This window comes from Xenopus laevis, chromosome 9_10L (genome assembly GCF_017654675.1).
Source record: "Xenopus laevis strain J_2021 chromosome 9_10L, Xenopus_laevis_v10.1, whole genome shotgun sequence".
NCBI lineage: Eukaryota > Metazoa > Chordata > Amphibia > Anura > Pipidae > Xenopus > Xenopus laevis.
In genome coordinates, this window is record NC_054387.1 from 24,136,400 (window position 1) to 24,157,069 (window position 20,670).

Consider the following 20,670-nt stretch of genomic DNA (forward strand, 5'->3'; position numbering starts at 1 on the left):
CAGGCTTCTCAAAAAATCAATATCTGTTTATTTATTTTTTTTCTCTCTTAGTATAAATATATTAAAGTGTCAGTGCATCATGTAAACTGACAATATCATATATACACAAGGGAACTTGCATAATATAAAAGTGACAATGCTGAATATATCAATATAAAAGTGACCATGCAATCAGAATTATATCAAGTGGCAATACATTGCTTTTGTGAAATCTCAGTGTAAGGGGAAGTTAGATAATAGGTAGCGTTGCTCTTTTACAATTCAGTGCGTGCCTGTGTGATACCGTCTTAAACGTTCCCTTTATTCTAATTAGATCTACTCACATTCCATAGCAATTGATAGCACTCATAATACTTGTATGGGGACTCTTTCCGGGATTGTACCTATTTAGACAGAAAGTACAAATAGTGAAGTAGCGTAGTGATCTTTTAAATGGCACGCAATGGGCATGTACTTACAAGATCTGCCGCTTTTGGATCGTAGGATAGTGATCGTGGTGTCGGTCAGATCTCTTCAGCTTGTGATGCTGGCTGCGCTTGGACCTCGTTTGTGAGCGGTTCAGGTCTCAGATGTTTGTAGCCAGTTCCTACGTCTCGAACTCAGCAAAACTGTGTTTGAGTATAGTTTCGTGGGAGTAGTACTTTGGGATTGTGTATCAAATAAGAGTATTCTTAATTAGAGTTAATAATTTCACTTTTATTTCTTTAAAACCCAACGTGTTTCATATATACAATATACTTCTTCAAGGGAAATTACCCATAGCACAGTTCAGTGCTATTTAAACGGTTACAACTCATTGCTTGCATTAGTTTAATTAATCAATTATTCAATACAGGTTCATAGGTTAATGAATTCATTATATAATTTTGTTAAATAATTAAATAAGACACAGATAAATTAAAGTCATATAAATATTAAAATACAAGTAAAATAATTAATGTATCTAAACCAGGGCTGTCCAACTGAGGCTCTGTCTTTTTACCATATGTAAACTTCAAAAGGTATGACTGTAGAGATAAACTGCACTCTGCATTGTTTAAACCTCAAATTCAGACTCTAATCACTTGTATTGTTCACACCTATAATCCCCCTGTATTGTTCACACTTGTGACACCTCTATTGTTCACATCCTAAAACCCTGTACTGTTCACACCTGAGACCCAGACTGAAACTGCCCACATTCTTCACCTGTTCAGTTCACACCTTATTCAAAATGCTTATGGGGCACCAGCACTGTGTCACTGTATGTAGTACATATTAGAATGAGAGCTTTCTCTGTCTCCTGCTCTGTTCTGCCTTCCCTCCCTGCAGGGCTGGAACTAGGGGCAGGCAAAGTAGGTGCCCACCTAGGGCGCAATCATGGGGGGGCACACTTATAAGGGGAATTTCCTTTCTTTCTTTTTTAAACCCTTCTTTGCTTGGCCTTTAATAGTTTTTCAACTTTATAAACCCCCTGTTCCAGACAGAATCACTCCCCAGCTCCCTTTTGGCAGCTGCTGGCACAGGTACATATTTGTGGGCAATATCTTGGCTGCTACTTGCACAGGTAAACAGATGATATGATGGATATTTGGCTGCTGCTGGCACAAGTACATATATGGAGGCAATAGTGTGTATTTTTTGGCTGATGCTGGCACAGGTACAGATTGGGGGCAATACAAGGGATTGGTTGCTGCAGGCTCAGGTACATGGGGCAATATGGGGCTGCTGGCACAGGTACACAGATATTTGAGGGCAATATGATGGATTTTTGGCTTCTGCTGGAACAGATACAAATTGCACAATATGATGGATTCTTTTGGTTGCCACTGGCTTAGGTACAGATTGGGGTGAAAATATGATGGATGTTTTGGTTTATGCTGGCACAGGTACAGATTGGGGCCTGGGGGCAATCTGAGGGATTGACTGCCATTGGCATAGATACAAATGGAGGCAATATGATAGGTGCTGGCACAGGTACAGGGGGCTATATGACTGGTAAGGTGGGAAATGGTAATGCAGGACTGGGTGGGGGGCACTGATTGAAGCCTTTGCCTAGGGTGCAAAAATACCTTGGCCTGGCCCTGCCTCCCTGTGTGTGCCATTTTCTGCTTGCCCAGTGCTGCTTGTGTGTGCCATTCTCTGCTTGCCCAGTGCTGCTTGGGTGTGCCATTCTCTGCTTGCCCTATGCTACCTGTGGAATGTAAGCCTGTTAGGGGTTTGTTCTTGGGGTTTGTTAGCATTTGGAAATTGTTGTTAAGGGCCCCTAAAGTGTTTAATCATGTGTTGGGGGTCTGTTGTATTATCCACAGGGGAGGATGTGGCATATGGATTTTAGGGAATGTTTTAACATGACTTCAATTTGCCTGCAGTTAGCACCAACCATTTGGTTGTTTGGTGTGCTACCACCGTTAATGTGGATATGATCTTAAAAGTTCTTGTGGTAATGTGGGTGTGGTTTAAAAGGGGAGTGACCAACACTGACTGCCATTATCGGCCCTCCTCCACTTAGGCCATTAAAATTTTGGCCCTCGGTACCACAGAACTTGGACAGCACTGATCTAAACGATTATTATTCTTTTATTCTTTTATTCTTTTAAATAACATTGCAAGTCAATTTCTATATTTAGTCCTTTTGAAATTTGTGAACCCAATAGGTTTCTTCTTTCGAAATTGACTGTATTATATCTCCACCACGCCATTGGGGTAGTTTTTGGGAGATTCCCATTAATTTTAGTAATGACGGATCTGAATTATGCATTGTTTTAAAATGGGCCGATACACTATGATATTATTTACGTGTTCCCGAATTCTTGTCTTCAGACATTTATTTGTTCTTCCTACATATTGCAAATTACACGGACATTCTAATAAATACAGTATATAACATTTTTGCTATTACATGTTATAGCAGTTTTTATATTAAATAGTTCATTTGATACATTATATTTAAATTGCAATATGTTTTTGTTTTGTCTTCTACACATTTTGCAGGCTTTACAAAAGTGGCATGAATAAAAACCTTTGTTTTGTTTATTAAAAAATGTTTCTGCAAACAATGTATTCTGTGATTTTTTTGGAAGACAGCTGGGTACTAACACCTGTTTTATGGTTCTCGGTTTTTTATATATCATATGTGGACAATCTAATAAAAATGTTCTCAGGTCTTGTGAAGACTGTGTATAGGTTTTTATTTTGATAAAAAGTGCCCGTGCTCTTGTGGGGTTAGGTGTCTTTGCCCGATACCTATATAGACATACTTACATACACCTGTGTACATACATACATACATATGTATATACACATGCATACGCGTACATCTACACATATACATACATGTATTTACACAGTAAGATATAAAGCACTTAATTCAATGATTGGTTTCTTTGAGTAAATGTTGCCCTGATATCTTTAATGCAAGAAAAGTGTGATGATTTACTATATGATCATTAGTTCCAAACTGCATAAAATACATGTATCTGGTGCAATGCTTGAAAAGAAAAAAGAGAGTTGGTTAATGTGATGACGAAGTGAGAAGCGCGATCGAGACTGTGGAGGGTTGGCATCTAATTAACAGGTTATTTATGCTGCTGACAATTTATAACACACCAGAAGTCCCCTTGAGAAAGGCTTTACGTAAACATCGGGGTAATTCTTATTTTCTGGCAAGGGTGTCTGCTTCCTTGTATTTTTTGTTATTTAAGTTATGATTTGTTGGTATGTATTCAAACATTGTTATTGATTTGACATGTATTTGATGTACAATTTCTTGTATATAGCATGTTGTTTGTATTACTAATTAATTATCTATAAAATGATTTATTTTACAATACCATCTGAGTTTATATATAATTGATATTATTTAAGTATCATTAGTATGCAAGCCCCTAACCGTAAAATACTGTATTTGGGACTATTTTTGAGGCCTATTTCACTTTGTTCAGTCCATTTGCTTGTATAAAATTAGAGTTCCCTCTGTTTCTATTAGCCAGGATTTATAGTATAACTGGCTTATCTGCTATATGCCAAGAAAAAGTGTGTTCAGTAGCTATGTATATGATGATATAACTTTTGCAGTCATGCCTTTTTACAGAAGGTAATAGTATAATATAATTAAATGTATACAAATTCGTCTCAGTTTCCATTGTTAATTAAAATAGTAATGTAATCTCTTGGAGGCTACAATTGTCAATGTAGCTTCATAAATTGCAAACTACCCAGACTATACATTACACAGAAACAAACCTATTTGCTGTCAATAAGATTTTTTTATTGAGTTTGTAAAGGAAATTGTTTATTCACACACATTAATCAGTAAAATAAGGATCGTTGTAGATTTATGGGTCCTGCAAAATTAACAGTTTATAAGAGGACATTAACAGGAATTTTTACCAAAGCAATGTAGCAATTTATATAACTAATACAACTAATATTGACAAACTAAGTACTGATAAAACTCCTCCCTCCCCACCTTTATTGCACTCTTGGTATCACCATCAACCAATGCTGTATGAGTTGTGATTTGCACAGGGGATGTTTAGCATTCTTATATAGTTACATCTTTAAGTTAAGTTGAAAAAATGCCATCAAGTTCAACCCCTCTAAATGAAAACCAGCACACATATATATACCAGGGCTGCCCAAATAGTAGATTGGGATCTACCAGTAGGCCTTTAGCTGGTGATCAGTAGAACTCAAGACACTGTCAAAAAACAGCTTGTCTAAATCACCCTCCTGTTTCATTCTTTTCATTCAGATATTTATTATGTTAGGGTTACATAAGAAATAGTTGTTTGTTAAATATAACAATTTACATCCTCTTAAAAATCAATATAATATTTAAGTAATATTTTCCATTGAACAGGATGTTAATGCTTTTATGGATGTAGATCCATCCTAATGGGACAACATCACTAAAAGTAGATCCCGCATCACTCCTGATATACACTCTCACACCGACTCCTCCATACACTCACATAAACTATATATACCAATATCTATACTAATTGTAGATTTTAGCATGCTTGTTATGCTAGCATGCTTATTATGCTTGTCCAAGAAATCATCCAAACTCCTCTTAAAATCAGCCATCACAACATCATCCGGCAGAGCATCCCACAACCTAACTGTCCACACTGAGAAGAACCACCTAGGCTGTTCAAATGAAAGTCCTGTTCCTCCTGTCTAAGGCTATGGGTACACAGGCTGGATTGAACTAGGAATAACTCTCTTGGGAACCTGGATATAACTAATATTACAAAACTCAACAGAGGCCACCCTTTAAGGCTATGGTCCCACATGCTGTTGTCATATTTTTGCAGGCTGAGCAAAGCTGATCTGCTCAGTGCCCCTGCTCCATTGAATTGAATTTGATCAGCCTGTGTGTGGTCACACACAGCAGAGTTGAAGCTGAGGTCAGTGTGTGACCGCACACAGGCTGATCAAATTCAATTCAATAGAGCAGGGGCACAGTGTGGGCCCATAGCCTTAAAGGGTGTCCTCTGGTGAGTTTTGTAATATTAGTTATTTCCAAGTTCACAAGAGAGTCATTCCTAGTAGGTTCTTGAACTAGCTCAAATAAAAAGTTGTCATTTAGTACATTTACAAACCTGCAAGATTTTTGTGACTTGGCAACCCCTTTACCTATGGGTGCCGTTTGTCACAAATATATTCTGTATAGGTCTTTTGTATATTTTTTAACTGTGTAGATGGTCACAAATATCATATACACTGAGAGACATTCACTCTGTGTACTAGAGATATTTTTGTATACGGAATGTATTAGGATTAAACGGCATCCCATAATTACCCCAGTCAAGGTCTGGATAATTGAAGTCATGCATAATAATAACCTGACATATGGTAGTTGTGAAGCTATTTGTAAATGTAGCTGGGCTCCATTATCGTGTAATCATTTAAATTCACAGCCCAGTCACATTTTATCCCACCAGGTGTCAATGATATAAATTATATCATAATTTTCAGCACATGCAATTACAGTAACTCCAGTTCTGCCATTTTACCTGACAAACACCATGCAATTGCCAGCATACAGAGAAGATTTCTACTTATGTCTCTGAATTGTATTACGTAATGGAGATTTAAATCTAAGGTTACTATGAGTAATACCACTGCCCAGTCACCCTTTATTTGCCATAATAATCACCCCCACTTGCCTAGTTTAAACAACTTCCAACCTCTTAGCTATTCTTCCCTTGAATCCTGCAAGATAGGTCTTATTTATTGGTTATTTTGGTTTGCTAATTTAAATATAGTTGCCCACACATGGAATAAATATTGCTGTTGTGTCTGCGCTACTGCCTCTACTGCTCTAATGATAGACCATAGATAGTCCTGTTGAATGCTTAAATCTCAGAGTAAGTGCATTGTGGCTGAAAATCTGTATTGTCTGTGACCGCACACAGGCTGATCAAATTCAATTCAATAGAGCAGGGGCACAGTGTGGGCCCATAGCCTTAAAGGGTGACCTCTGGTGAGTTTTGTAATATTAGTTATTTCCAAGTTCACAAGAGAGTCATTCCTAGTAGGTTCTTGAACTAGCTCAAATAAAAAGTTGTCATTTAGTACATTTACAAACCTGCAAGATTTTTGTGACTTGGCAACCCCTTTACCTATGGGTGCCGTTTGTCACAAATATATTCTGTATAGGTCTTTTGTATATTTTTTAACTGTGTAGATGGTCACAAATATCATATACACTGAGAGACATTCACTCTGTGTACTAGAGATATTTTTGTATACGGAATGTATTAGGATTAAACGGCATCCCATAATTACCCCAGTCAAGGTCTGGATAATTGAAGTCATGCATAATAATAACCTGACATATGGTAGTTGTGAAGCTATTTGTAAATGTAGCTGGGCTCCATTATCGTGTAATCATTTAAATTCACAGCCCAGTCACATTTTATCCCACCAGGTGTCAATGATATAAATTATATCATAATTTTCAGCACATGCAATTACAGTAACTCCAGTTCTGCCATTTTACCTGACAAACACCATGCAATTGCCAGCATACAGAGAAGATTTCTACTTATGTCTCTGAATTGTATTACGTAATGGAGATTTAAATCTAAGGTTACTATGAGTAATACCACTGCCCAGTCACCCTTTATTTGCCATAATAATCACCCCCACTTGCCTAGTTTAAACAACTTCCAACCTCTTAGCTATTCTTCCCTTGAATCCTGCAAGATAGGTCTTATTTATTGGTTATTTTGGTTTGCTAATTTAAATATAGTTGCCCACACATGGAATAAATATTGCTGTTGTGTCTGCGCTACTGCCTCTACTGCTCTAATGATAGACCATAGATAGTCCTGTTGAATGCTTAAATCTCAGAGTAAGTGCATTGTGGCTGAAAATCTGTATTGTCTGTGACCGCACACAGGCTGATCAAATTCAATTCAATAGAGCAGGGGCACAGTGTGGGCCCATAGCCTTAAAGAGTGACCTCTGGTGAGTTTTGTAATATTAGTTATTTCCAAGTTCACAAGAGAGTCATTCCTAGTAGGTTCTTGAACTAGCTCAAATAAAAAGTTGTCATTTAGTACATTTACAAACCTGCAAGATTTTTGTGACTTGGCAACCCCTTTACCTATGGGTGCCGTTTGTCACAAATATATTCTGTATAGATCTTTTGTATATTTTTTAACTGTGTAGATGGTCACAAATATCATATACACTGAGAGACATTCACTCTGTGTACTAGAGATATTTTTGTATACGGAATGTATTAGGATTAAACGGCATCCCATAATTACCCCAGTCAAGGTCTGGATAATTGAAGTTATGCATAATAATAACCTGTCATATGGTAGTTGTGAAGCTATTTGTAAATGTAGCTGGGCTCCATTATCGTGTAATCATTTAAATTCACAGCCCAGTCACATTTTATCCCACCAGGTGTCAATGATATAAATTATATCATAATTTTCAGCACATGCAATTACAGTAACTCCAGTTCTGCCATTTTACCTGACAAACACCATGCAATTGCCAGCATACAGAGAAGATTTCTACTTATGTCTCTGAATTGTATTACGTAATGGAGATTTAAATCTAAGGTTACTATGAGTAATACCACTGCCCAGTCACCCTTTATTTGCCATAATAATCACCCCCACTTGCCTAGTTTAAACAACTTCCAACCTCTTAGCTATTCTTCCCTTGAATCCTGCAAGATAGGTCTTATTTATTGGTTATTTTGGTTTGCTAATTTAAATATAGTTGCCCACACATGGAATAAATATTGCTGTTGTGTCTGCGCTACTGCCTCTACTGCTCTAATGATAGACCATAGATAGTCCTGTTGAATGCTTAAATCTCAGAGTAAGTGCATTGTGGCTGAAAATCTGTATTGTCCGTGACCACCATTGGTGCCCAATGGGAAAACACATTTAGCTTGAGCAACATGATTGTACCATGGGCATCTTCTATATCAATGTTGTCCAATTGGCAACCCACAGCAACCTTATGTGGCCCCTGGATTAAAGTCTGGATACTCTGATTATATTATAAGTGCTTACAGAGGAAGCTCCACCAGACTTGGAGAAGAGGCCTATGAAGCTCAGCAGGGCAAGTTCTTGAAGACCTTCATGGATGCCTTCTGTCTCTCCAGTCGCTGGAAACCCTCCTGTCATGGTAGCTCCTTCAGCATCAGCAAATGAACTCTGCATTCTTCCACCTCCCCTCTACAATGGGAATCCTCAGACCTGCCCAGGTTTCTTGAAACAATACCTCATTCAATTTGAATTGAATTCTGAATGAGCTAAAGTGGGATACGTCATCTCCTTGCTTGAGGGCAAAGCACTGGATTGGACATCTAATTTCTGGGAAAATAATCCTCTCCTGGTCCATGAGGCAAGAGATTTCAGCCTATTTTAGCACCAAGTTTTCAAAGACCTCTTCTTCTGAGCTCTCCTCCTCCGCTTCCTTCAATCTCTATGCAGATTGGAAGGGCACAACTCTCTTAAAACTATAAACTCTGAGACACTCCGATGGTCTGTGGATGCACTGCAGTGGCTTTTCCATTTTGCCAATAACTATACCTTGAAGAGGGAAAACTCCTGCAGCTAGGTAAGATTGGGGAGCCTTATCTGGGTGGCATTGAGCCTTCTCCCCCAAAATAACTCTCATAGATTCCTACTTCCATTGCAGATTCAGCTGGCTTCTAGAACTGTCAACTTACAAGCCTTCCTTGATTCTGGAGTAGGTGGATCCTGGTGCAATGCGCCAGGCTTACAAAAAACATATCTGCCAGTCTAGGGTGAGTGGTGATTGATCCCACACCCACACTCGAACTTCAGGGGCACTTTGCTCTAGAAATTGCTACATTAAGCAAAGCTGCCAATGCCCCTCAAGTGTTTTTCGCCCCACTAGTCCTCAGCCACTGGTTAAATGTGAAATGTAAACAGCTGGCAAAGACACAGTGGGTATCTGTAGGTTCCTTGTGAATGTTCTAAAGGACTGGCAGTATGTCTCTTACAAAATGTCATAATTCTCAATAGGAAATATTTTAACCTCCTTGTAGTCAGTCCGCTGAGGGTAAGGCAAATCCCTGTAGCAGGGCCGGAACTAGGAGTAGGCAGAGTAGGCACGTGCCTAGGGCGCAAAGCTGAGCCCCGTCAGGCAGGTACCTGCTCTGTCGCCTACCCCGTGTCCGGTCCCGTCTGCCGCTGGTGGCGTGCGCATAAATTCTCTTCTGAGCATGCGCGCACATATTTCGTGCATGCGCGCACAGAGCCGGCGCCGTGGCCCGCAAGGTTGCCTAGGGCGCCTGGCCGGGTTGGCCCGGCTCTGCCCTGTAGACCTCCTGGCCTTGCCAACTAACTTGCCTGCCAGGATTTTCGTTGATTGTCTATGGAACATTGTAATACTCACAAATTATTTTGAAGGTTTTCAGGTAGGAATTGATACCCTCCCATCTGTCATCAAATGTGGGGAAGGTAGCATGCATTATTCTCACCACCAGTTTGTCAAACTCTGATCTCTGGACGGATCAAGAAAAATCCAATGCAGGCAATTGGTGGTGCTGCCTTGTACCCAAAACCTCCTGAGAAGCCAGTTCAAAGACCTGCAGGTGATCTGCAGCAGAAAACCAGGCCCCAACATAGTATTCTACTGATTATATCGATCCATCACAGAATCTGTGAATCTGGCCCGTTCATCTTCTGACAGAAACGCAGAACCCAAAGGAGAAGCCACTGTTTCTTTCTTTCTTTTCTTGTGTGCTCACAAAAAGTCCAAATTGCTCTGGGTCCTCTGGATGTATGTCCAGAACAATCCGACTCTGCTGCCACCAATTTCAGGAAAATTACTATCATGGGTGCATGTAAGTTTAGTAGCCATGCAGATGAATTGTGCTTTATTTTTAAGCAAATGCAGAAATCAATGTATGTGCAAAGATGCAGTATACATTTTCACCAGCAGGGGGTCAGCAGTATCTATGCAAGCACACACCTGAAGCTCCAGAACTACCTACAAATGTTTAACACAGACTCCTAAAGTCCCAATGATTTCAGTTTGCAGCTTTTTATAGCTTCCAGACTGCTCTATGCTGACACCAGGGGATCAGCATCTACCCTATACACATTCATTCACAGAGACTGCCCACCCCTTTAGGAAGTGGCTTTTCTGGGAGCTCTAGGTAAGTGCTTCATGAAACTATGTACAATTAATTGCACTATTATATATAAAAGTAAAGCTTTCCATGTACACTCTTTTGTATTCACCTGTAGCAAAGCTACAGCTTTCAATATACAATTATTTTAACACCATTTACATATACTGTCAGCACATGCTTCAAAGTAGGCCTTAAGTTTGTTAACCAAAACTAGTTTACACCTAAACAAAGTATTTACATAAATTATACATAGCTATTTACACAGATTACTGGACAACAAAGTTAATTGACACAAAAAAAACAACTAAATTCACCCCATCACAATAACCTAATAGAAGGATGACAGAACACTGGCGAGAAGTCCATATAGCATTTTTCATTTTATTATGTATAGTCCAATGGCATCATACAGCAACAAATCCTTCTATGGAAGTTAAATAATAAAAAGTAAGTTCCAAAATAAATGATGGCCCGAAGAGTAACTGAATCAGAAGATCCTTCCCCCTCTCTCCTGGTGGCTCTTTTTATGCCCCTATTGGCGCAGCCTACCAGCAAGTCTCTACTGTTTTCATGCAGGTGTGGGGGGGGGGGAAACATTGAAGCCTGGGTGATGGGATTATCTGACACTGCTGGTTCTGCTTACTGTTCTTATGGTGCTATGCACATACTTGTTGGAGCCACTGGGGTATCAGAAATTAATCTCATTCCTTTACAGACAAACCTTGTATATGTCCTTAAATCTTTCAATTCAGGTTTTTATAAAGAGAACAGCTCATTAGTAGTGTTTACACGTGCATCACATTGGGAACCAAGATTTATTCTCTGTTTATTCTCTTTGGAAGAATGGCAACATTTACTGGAGGGCACACCACATCCCATCATGATCTTTACCAACCATCATGCTTTAGTTTTATCACTTATCTTCCAGGCTCCAAGAACACTCAGTCCTCAGCACCTCCTGACACTACTGTTGGCATAGCTTATATTCCTGAACTTTGTCACTCTATTCTTTAGCAGACCCACTGTTCCAAACAAGCCGGGAGTCCAGTTGTAAAAAAAAAAAACACTGACTTTATAATCATCTTGTATGGTGGCCATCTATGCGGAGAGATGTCTAAGACTTTGTTGCTCCTTGTTCCATCTGTTGATTCTTCTAAGCCCAGTCACTCTATCCTGTGTGTATTATTACAGCCTCTCCCTGTTCCCTCTCTATAGTGCACTCATCCATGGATTTTATTGTTGAATTACCACCTTCAAACACCGTCAGAGTGGGTATTGACCACTTCAGTAAGATGGATCATTTCATCCCTCTGTGCAAACTCCCATTTCCGGTGGAACTGTCTCAACATTTTATTTTTCAAATTTTTCACCTCCATGGATTTACAGCAGAGATTGTGTTTTAAGATGTTGTGTCTCTTTGTCAGAAAGTCATTAATGTGTATATGGTCATAAAAGTGCTTGTGATTATGTGATTAAAATGGGCATGGTTTAAAAACTGAAAGTAGTCAACACTGGCTTTGATTATCAGTCCTTCACCATATAAGCCAGAAAAGTTTCAGCCCTCAGTACCACAGAAGTTGGACATCACTTCTCTGTATGGTCAGTTTTATACAGTATTTACCTATGCAATTTATTTAACCGCTACAAGATATTTCAGCAATATGTAAATTGTATCTATAATATAATAAATATGTAACATTTATATTTACATTGAGCTAACTGTATATAGCCCAGCTGTATAAACCCTGGTCTAATTTCACCTAAGGGAAATCATCCAAAGTCAATTGAAATCAACTCCCTGAACTCACCTGATTCGACCAGTGACCTAAATGTATACAAAATCCTGGGTCCTGCTTAATGGGGCAAATATACTTAAGGGCAAATTTTCGCCGGCAGGCTTTGCCATACTTCTCGCAACTTTGTCAAACATTAATTAGCAGTGAAAACACTTGTTTATCAAAATGCAAAGTTTCTTCTCGGCAGATTAACAATGGCAAAGTTTTGCCATCGAAAATTTCTATAGCGCAGACATTTCTAATCGATTTTTCGCTAGCGTTCTCCCTACTGAAATGTTCTTCATACTTAAATGTGGCCACATTTGTCAAATGTCCAAGAAAGCAAAATAAAGACAAAAGAGGTACTCTGTTGTCCTAGACATGAGCCTACCCTAAAATAAATGTGGCATGAGCTTCAAATGGTTAAAAAAATTTAAAAAACATATATATAACAGTTACAACATTTAAACATAATCCCACATTAAATTATAAAAAAAAGCCTGTGTTTTGTCTTTGTGACTTTTTTGGCATTCGGGATATGATTTCTCTGACATCATATCCCGGATATGATGTCACTGGCCTCAATATTAATGTTGAGGATGTAGCTTCAGCTTACCAATTTGCCAGGTAATGGATTGGAAAGATCACACTTTGATAAATTTGCGGAGTAATGATCGTTTGACTGAGAAGAAATTTACCTGGCAAAATGACGCTTCTCAAGTGCTGCACTTTTTCACTAGCAAATTGTCCTTTTGGTAAAAAAATTGTCCCTGCAATTGTCTTTTGCTGAATTTCCGATAGAAATGCCCACTTTGCCCTTTAGTAAATCTGCCCCAATGGGTGAATTGCTTTGATGATGCATTGTATGCAGAAAAAAAAAACACTCACTGGCTACAGTTGGTGGCCCCAGGTCATTGCCCCAAACTTATAGCTAGGGGTGAATACCAAATTGATATGCAAAATAAGCATGAACACCTGCAGCCAGCCAGGATAAAAAATTTAAATGTACGTTTATTTTATACGTTTAAACAAAATTGTACCTGATGATCTGCTCATGTTGTCTTGTTATCACTGGTTTTGGCTACCAACGAGAGGTTATATTTTCTGAATTTTTTGGCTTCTTTCAAGATTTTTCCTTTCATGTTCTTCTTGAAATCACTCAAGATCTATTGTTTTTTTTATCTGAGAACATTTTAGATAACATTTCACACGAATAAAACCAAATTTAAATAACTGTCATATATGTAAAGTCTGTTCATTCAGCTCTTTGTTCTGATATTCTATATTTTCTCTACAGTGGGAGAAGGAGAAAGACACAATGGTGCAAGAGTGCCAAAACCTACAGTTGGAATGTGACATTCTCCGAAAAAAGAGTGAAGCATTTCACAGCCATGTGTGTGAGCTGAAGAAGGAACGAGATCAGGTAGGAATGAAATGCTTTTAAATAAACACGTGTTGTTGGGGCATTGCAAATGCAGTAATATAAACCCAATTGTCTAAACTGCATTTGTGTCACGTTCGGCACCCTATATCCAGAACCAGTGCTAGGCTCCCTGGTCTCGGCTCTTGCTTCTGCCTAAATCACTTTGGGAGGAGCCCTCCGCTAATTGGATGCCACCAGGTCTTAATAAGAGAGGAGCAAAGCTAAAGGTTCTAGATGAGCAAAGGGGCACGATCGTTTCATCAAGGATACTGGATGGAAGACAGGCCAGACAGACAAGTGTGGACAGATTATAAGAATAGTCAAACAGGCCAGGTCAGTGCAGGCAGAGTTCAAAGAATGGGCAGCTAGAATCATGATTGGAGAACGTAGAATAGTCGGCAGGCAAGGGTCAGATTGGAGAGTTCTGAATAGTTAGCAGGCAGGCAAGAGTCAATATTAATAGATCAATCAGGAATAAACACCTAGGATACTAACGAATAGAACCTAACAACGGGCAATGTGTTTAATACAGAGATCCCTTTAAATACTTTAGAATTTCACGCCAATGCGTGATGACGCCATCATGCCGATGCGTAAAACACGAAAGTGCACGCCGTGCACGCCATAGGAGAACTGGCACTCAGAGGAACAGGACTCAGGCGTCTCCGCAGGAGGCACGTTGGGCGTCCCCGCCGGCCACAGGGTAAGCCACTAGACCACCAGAGTAACCTATCATTACATTACCCCCCCCTCGAGGAGGTGCCACTGGACCCTTAATCTTACCAGGAGACCTGGAATGGAACTGTCTCCTAAGGTGGTCAACCCAGACATCAGATTTCGCCAGACTCTTTACCAACACTTGAGGAAAACATGATTGCTGGTGAACCTGTATGGCAGGGTTCAACAAAGAAAAAACAATTACTGTAAACTGCACAAATTTCTTTAAGGGTGCAACTTCACAAGCCTGTTCACAACGGCTCCTTTCACAGTAGTATATATCCAGCACTCCAAGTTTTTAATAAAACCGCCTTTAATATTTTCTAGTTCAACAAAGAAACATGAAACAAGTTAGATAACTTAAACAAATCAGGTAACTTGAGACAGACACAGGTAGGGTTCACAATCTCTACAATAGGATATGGACCAATAAATCTGGGCCCCCCGCTTACGAAATGGAATTCTAAACTTGATATTCGTTGTTGATAACCAAACCAAGTCCCCAACCCGTTATTTGGATGCCGCCAGGTTTAAAAAAGAGAGGAGCAAAGCTAAAGGTTCTGGACAAACAAAGCATCACGATTGTTTCACCAAGGATAATGGATGGAAGACAGACCAGACAGACAAGCGTAGACAGGCAGGCCGGGCCAGCACAAGCAGATTACAAGAGTAGTCAAACAGGCCAGGTCAGTGCAGGCGGAGTTCACGGAATGGTCAAACAGATTAGGATTGGAAAGCGTAGAATAGTCAACAGGCAAGCAAGGGTGAGATTGGAGAGTTCAGAATAGTTAGCAGGCAGGCAAGGGTCAGATTGGAGAGTTCAGAATAGTCAGGAGGCAGGCAAGTGCGTGCCGCTCGCGCCATAGGAGAACCGCCACTCAGAGGAACAGGATGCGTGTGGCGGGCGTCCCAGCCAGAGGCACAGGGGGCGTAACTTATTGTTACAATTTGTTGCCGAAAATATATTTGTAAATGTAAGTAAATGCATTCATTAACATCGCTATATTAGATATTTGTTCATCTGGAGAAGGGAATAAACCTGGGCCTTGGATTTATGGCTAATTATGTGGACTAAGAAAGGCCTTCACCAGGTCAGAAATACCAACATATGTGGATATGGACTAAGAGATCATATGGAATTCCTTTGATTCTACACTCCAATAATTCAGCTCTTTGACCCACATTATCTTTTCCTTATCTGCTGGTCTCTTATTAATATATATATATATATATACCAGAGAACACCACAGATTCATTTTAATCAGCTTGAAAAAGGAACTAAAATACAATTATTATATTAGTATATAGCCAATAAAGGTATCACCTTTATACCACTTTTGTTATTTTTTATTTCAAAAGGGTTGCACTGTAACATTTTCACCCACAGGCATACAGAGCTCGAGATATGGTCCAAACTGAGATTTCCACCATTCTTACAGAAAAGGACTTCTTAAGGCAACAAGTAATGGAACTGACTGACAGAAACTCTGAGCTTTTGCAGCAGATTTTGAGTCTGCAAGAACAGCTACAAACTCACAGGGTAGGAATTTTACAAACATTATTCCCATACAGTCGCATATATAGACTAAATGTAGTATAATTATTGAGTTTTGGAGAAAGGAATGTTCATCAAGGAAAGCTACTCGTTTTACTGATTATCTGAACACTGGAACTCAGCGCTGTGTGGCCAGGGTCGGAACGGGACAGTTGACCAGGGCCAGCAGTCCCCCTCTTGTGATGCGCCGTGCATGAAGGTGCGCATTCACTGTGCGCTGCTGAAAATACTTTTTTATAAAAAAAAACCGAACATCGGGTGAGGGGGTCCGGCCCGGCAGGGGCCCATGAGGCTCGGGGCCCAGGTTTTTTCCTGGTGTTCCGTCGGGTCAGTCCGACACTGGGTGTGGCCCTTGCAATGTGGCACTGCTGATAGATATCAGAATTGTATAAATGTGGGTAACATAGTAGATGTCCCTAGAGTCAATAAGGAGTACTGGGCTGGGATAAGTAGACTGCTACAGTGTGGGGTTAAACCCATATTTCCATGATCATGAGTCTCTCTTCACAAACTTTAGAATTTGTTGAAGCTTAGCTGGACACATTGTAATACATTCTTAACTGTAACTAATCTTTAATTTTGCTGCTGACTATGATCAGCATGTGAGGCCTGGGTGAAAAAGGTTTGCAGATGCTACTCTTATTGCACCTCTTTAGTCCACCTAGTAGCAGATTCCGAAGGATGATATAAAGGTTAGTTACACAGAGGCAGTGTAGGTTTATTTTTTTTAAGAAATGTTTTTTTATTAGCACCAAAAAGAAACATACAATACATATTGAAACATGCCATACAGTCATGAATGGGGCTACAAATTTAAATTGGAGTAGGTCTGCACACATTCATCAACCTACCCCAATGGTTAAGGTCATACAGTAATCATCAAAACCCCCTAGACATTAGAGAAGTTATACTCCCCCCCCCCCGGGGGTACTCCCAGTACCACCCAAGTCTGCATCAAATAGAGACAACACCAGAGCCATAGACCATAGACAGTGGAGGATTTTTTTTTTATATTTTTAACGTGTGCACAAAAATATATTTATCCTAACAATGTCAGATTTGACATTCATTAAACATTATGTATTGTAAGAATTTATGTATCTCCTATTTTAAAAATATTAGAAGTCATCATTAAATACTGCCTGCATAAATTGTTATTGGACTGTAGGTGCTTGCTAATTATTACTAAATTAGATTTTATTAATTAATACTGAACCTAGAGATATCATAGAACCTGAAAGCTCATCAAGAAGAGAAAGTAAAAACAAACAGTTGCAGCAGCATTATTGGCTATTACCCTCTAACTAGCGCATTAATTGATATAAAGGTATATTAAAACTAAGCCTTGTTATGTACAGCTGTACACATATATAATCAACAGACTTAGGAATATGTAATTAAAGGCTCAAAGTGCACCAAGGCTGGGTAGGGCCTAAATATGACAATATGCAATTACTATAATAGTTCTTAAAGAACAACAAAAGGTTAATAATCAGTCTGGATGAAAAGAATGGCATTCTGTTTAAGCACCTACTGTGCAGAGCGATTACCATGTCTCTGGCTTCAGTCAGATGTAAACTCACTGCTTGCATAATCCCAGTAACAGAGTTGGATGACGTAGTCAAAATGCTCTGTTGTTCCCACCCCGCTGCCCTTCGGGCACTGAACAGTTGCATTACAGCATTTTCTGTACTTCTGCGCATGCTTGTAATTTGAATCTCCCTTCCCTTTTTGCCTGAAACAATCCTAACTTTATTTTCATGCGAGTCATCTGTTATGTCAATGTAACTTGTGCCTTTTTTCCAGCTTGAATATCTGCCCCCATGGCTACATAGTTCATTTATGTAAACTTTATTAGTAGTCTTTCTGAAGCAAACACACAGCTTTTACCAAGTGCATGTTAACAATATATGTTAATTACTTTAAATTGCTTTAATTTTTTTTTGTGTTACTGTTCCTTTAATATAAGTATTTTCCATGTTGATAATAAATTGATAAGTTAAGTACACAACATTCAATGCGTTTTATCACTGCCAAAGCTATATAAACCACACCCTTTGCTAATTATAAACCAAAATCAAAGTTAAACTACATAAACACAAAATAAACTTAACTAATAAACTTACCTTGAACTTTGATACCAGTAATATAGACTATCTTGATCTGAACATATTTTTGGAAAATTCCCATCTAGGAATTATACTTTTTAGGAAACCAACAGATCAGAATTCTATCCTGCACGCCAAAAGCAACCATCCCCCTGCCACGATTAGGGGGATACCGTACTCACAATTCCTTTGTGTTATTAATAACAACAGTTCAAGTGCAACAGCCCTACGACAAACTTCTAGCATTAAGAAAAATTGGCCAATGCTGAACATGGACAAATCACTGTCCTTGCACCAAGCCCCCAAACCACTTATGGGCTATAGAAGAGACCGAAGCCTGAGGGATCTACTGGTGTGCACTGACCTGATAAGATCTGCACAAACTGAAACAAATTGGTTGTCTGCACAGAAGAAATTGGGCTGCTACAAATGCCCTGACTGTGTGACTTGTAGGTGCCTTTCCACATCCCCTCACGGGTAAAAGATTTAAAATCCTGCAAAGGTTAAGTTGTACGTATTCCTTTATGGTTTACATAATCACGTGCCCCTGTGGCCTGTAGTACATTGGTAAGACCTATACCACTCTAAAAGAACGCATCAGCAACTATAGGTCTGCAATCAGTAAAGCCCTGAAGTAAGGCAAGGCTCTCCAATCGGTGGCCAAGCACTTTCAGCAAAAGGACACTCGCTGCCCACCTTCCGCTGTATGGCTATCGACTTTCAGCCCCCTCTAGATAGGGGTGGCAATTGAGTCCAAGCTCTTCTAAGAAGGGAAACCAGATCTATAAACTTGACACTGTGGCCCCTCGTGGCCTTAATGAGACATTACCCTTGGGCTGCTTCTTGTGACTGTTTTCGCAGAGCCAGACAACCTGATATCCAGCTAATGGACTTACCATATTGGACATTGTGTCGTAATGTGCTAATTTGTGACTTTTCATTACCCTTTGTGCAGTGCTAAAATGTAACATAGTTGATAACAGTTCACTCTTTTTTATCACTTCCTTTCCTTCTATTGGTCCGCCCCCCCCAGGGTCCAGCTTACATTTTCTCCCCCCACTTTAGACACGTGCATGTCTAGATGCAATACCCAGTATATCTATGTGGGCATTAGGCAAGAAGGCGAAGCAGTATATCTTTGCCCACCCGCAGCTTGGCTTGATGGGCAAATACAAGGTCATAAAACGGGGACATGTTCAGCTTTAATTAGCAGATCGTGTTCTCTGTCAGATCAGTATGCCCCATCTCGCTGTTCTAAGTACGCATTTGCTCCGGCACCCACAGTTTGTCCACACTGGCAAAGACTAGGTCAAAAAAAGGGGGTCATGGTCAGCTTTAACTAGCAGACCATGTTCTCCCCTAGACCTGAATGTAACCCAGTCTGCAAACGCAATTCTCCGTGGGGCACAACTAATCAGCCTTCGCAGCATACTTGGTGCTGCGAGCAGAAACAGACGTTCCAATCGGTTGCTAGGCAACGCGTCCCTGAACCTGAACCGAAACATTGGAGATAATAAACCTGCTTTAATTTAACCTTTTTTATTTTTTCGCTTATTGTCTGTGGAGTGCTGTCACTATTGGATCTACATACTGTTTAAATCAGACTGGCACCCAGCATTTACTTGACTCGTGGTTGTGCGTTCCATTCAAGTATCCACAAAATAATTGTATATAAACAACGAATATATTAATTACACCTCGCATATAGCTGTAGAATAGCTGTTAAAAACAATCCAAAATTAACTAACGTATTGTTCTTAGATTACTTCTGCCATATCCTGCCTTATAGCTCTTAAATCTGATTTGACTATTTTTAGTGCTTGTATCTGAAATTATTAGTAGTCTGTACATTTTTGGCAACTATGACTCAGATACCCAAAACTGCTTCCAAGTCAAAAATATAATGGGACTGATACAAAAAAAACTGATACAAAAATCTAATTAGTCTGAGTAAACTACATGAAACATTTGCTATCTTACACAACACGCAGATGGGAACTCAGCATGCCGTGTCTTTATCCGACATGATAAAAACTGCTGGTGTCAGAAAGACCTTTTTTCTCATTGAAATACATTGACTGTTAGATGTAAACACAAAAAACTCCGTCCGACTCTGATCTGACATTTTGTTATAGCTGTGGGGAATCAGATTTTGTAGAATCCTACAAAATATCATGCTGTTGTGTGGTGACCCACATTGTATGTCTCAGTTTATGCTGTGGTTTAAGTCTAGCGTGCAACACATTTTTGTGCAGTTAAAACTTCTACCCAATCCCAGCTACAGGCTGGTACTTCTGCTCAATTATAGGGGGCTGATCTGCAGGATATTTTACAAGATTCAGCCATTAGATCCTCAGTGAATCTTAAGGATGAAGATAAAATAAATTATTTTTTTCTCAGGAATTTTTTTTATCAGTCAAATACTGAAAATAGAAGTTCCAGACACTAGAGGAGACCCTTTTTTG

The 20,670-nt window shown here is 39.5% G+C and overlaps 1 protein-coding gene across 3 annotated transcripts in view; it reads left to right on the plus strand.

Moving 5' to 3' along the window:
• Positions 1-20,670, plus strand: part of card14.L (caspase recruitment domain family member 14 L homeolog) — a 223,324-nt gene that overhangs the window by 121,813 nt on the left and 80,841 nt on the right. For all 3 annotated transcript variants that reach the window (XM_041576206.1, XM_041576207.1, XM_018235056.2), the window contains exons 7-8: positions 13,700-13,825; positions 15,930-16,082. In XM_041576206.1, coding sequence (XP_041432140.1) covers positions 13,700-13,825; positions 15,930-16,082 — 279 coding nt within the window. The remainder of the gene's footprint in view (positions 1-13,699; positions 13,826-15,929; positions 16,083-20,670) is intronic.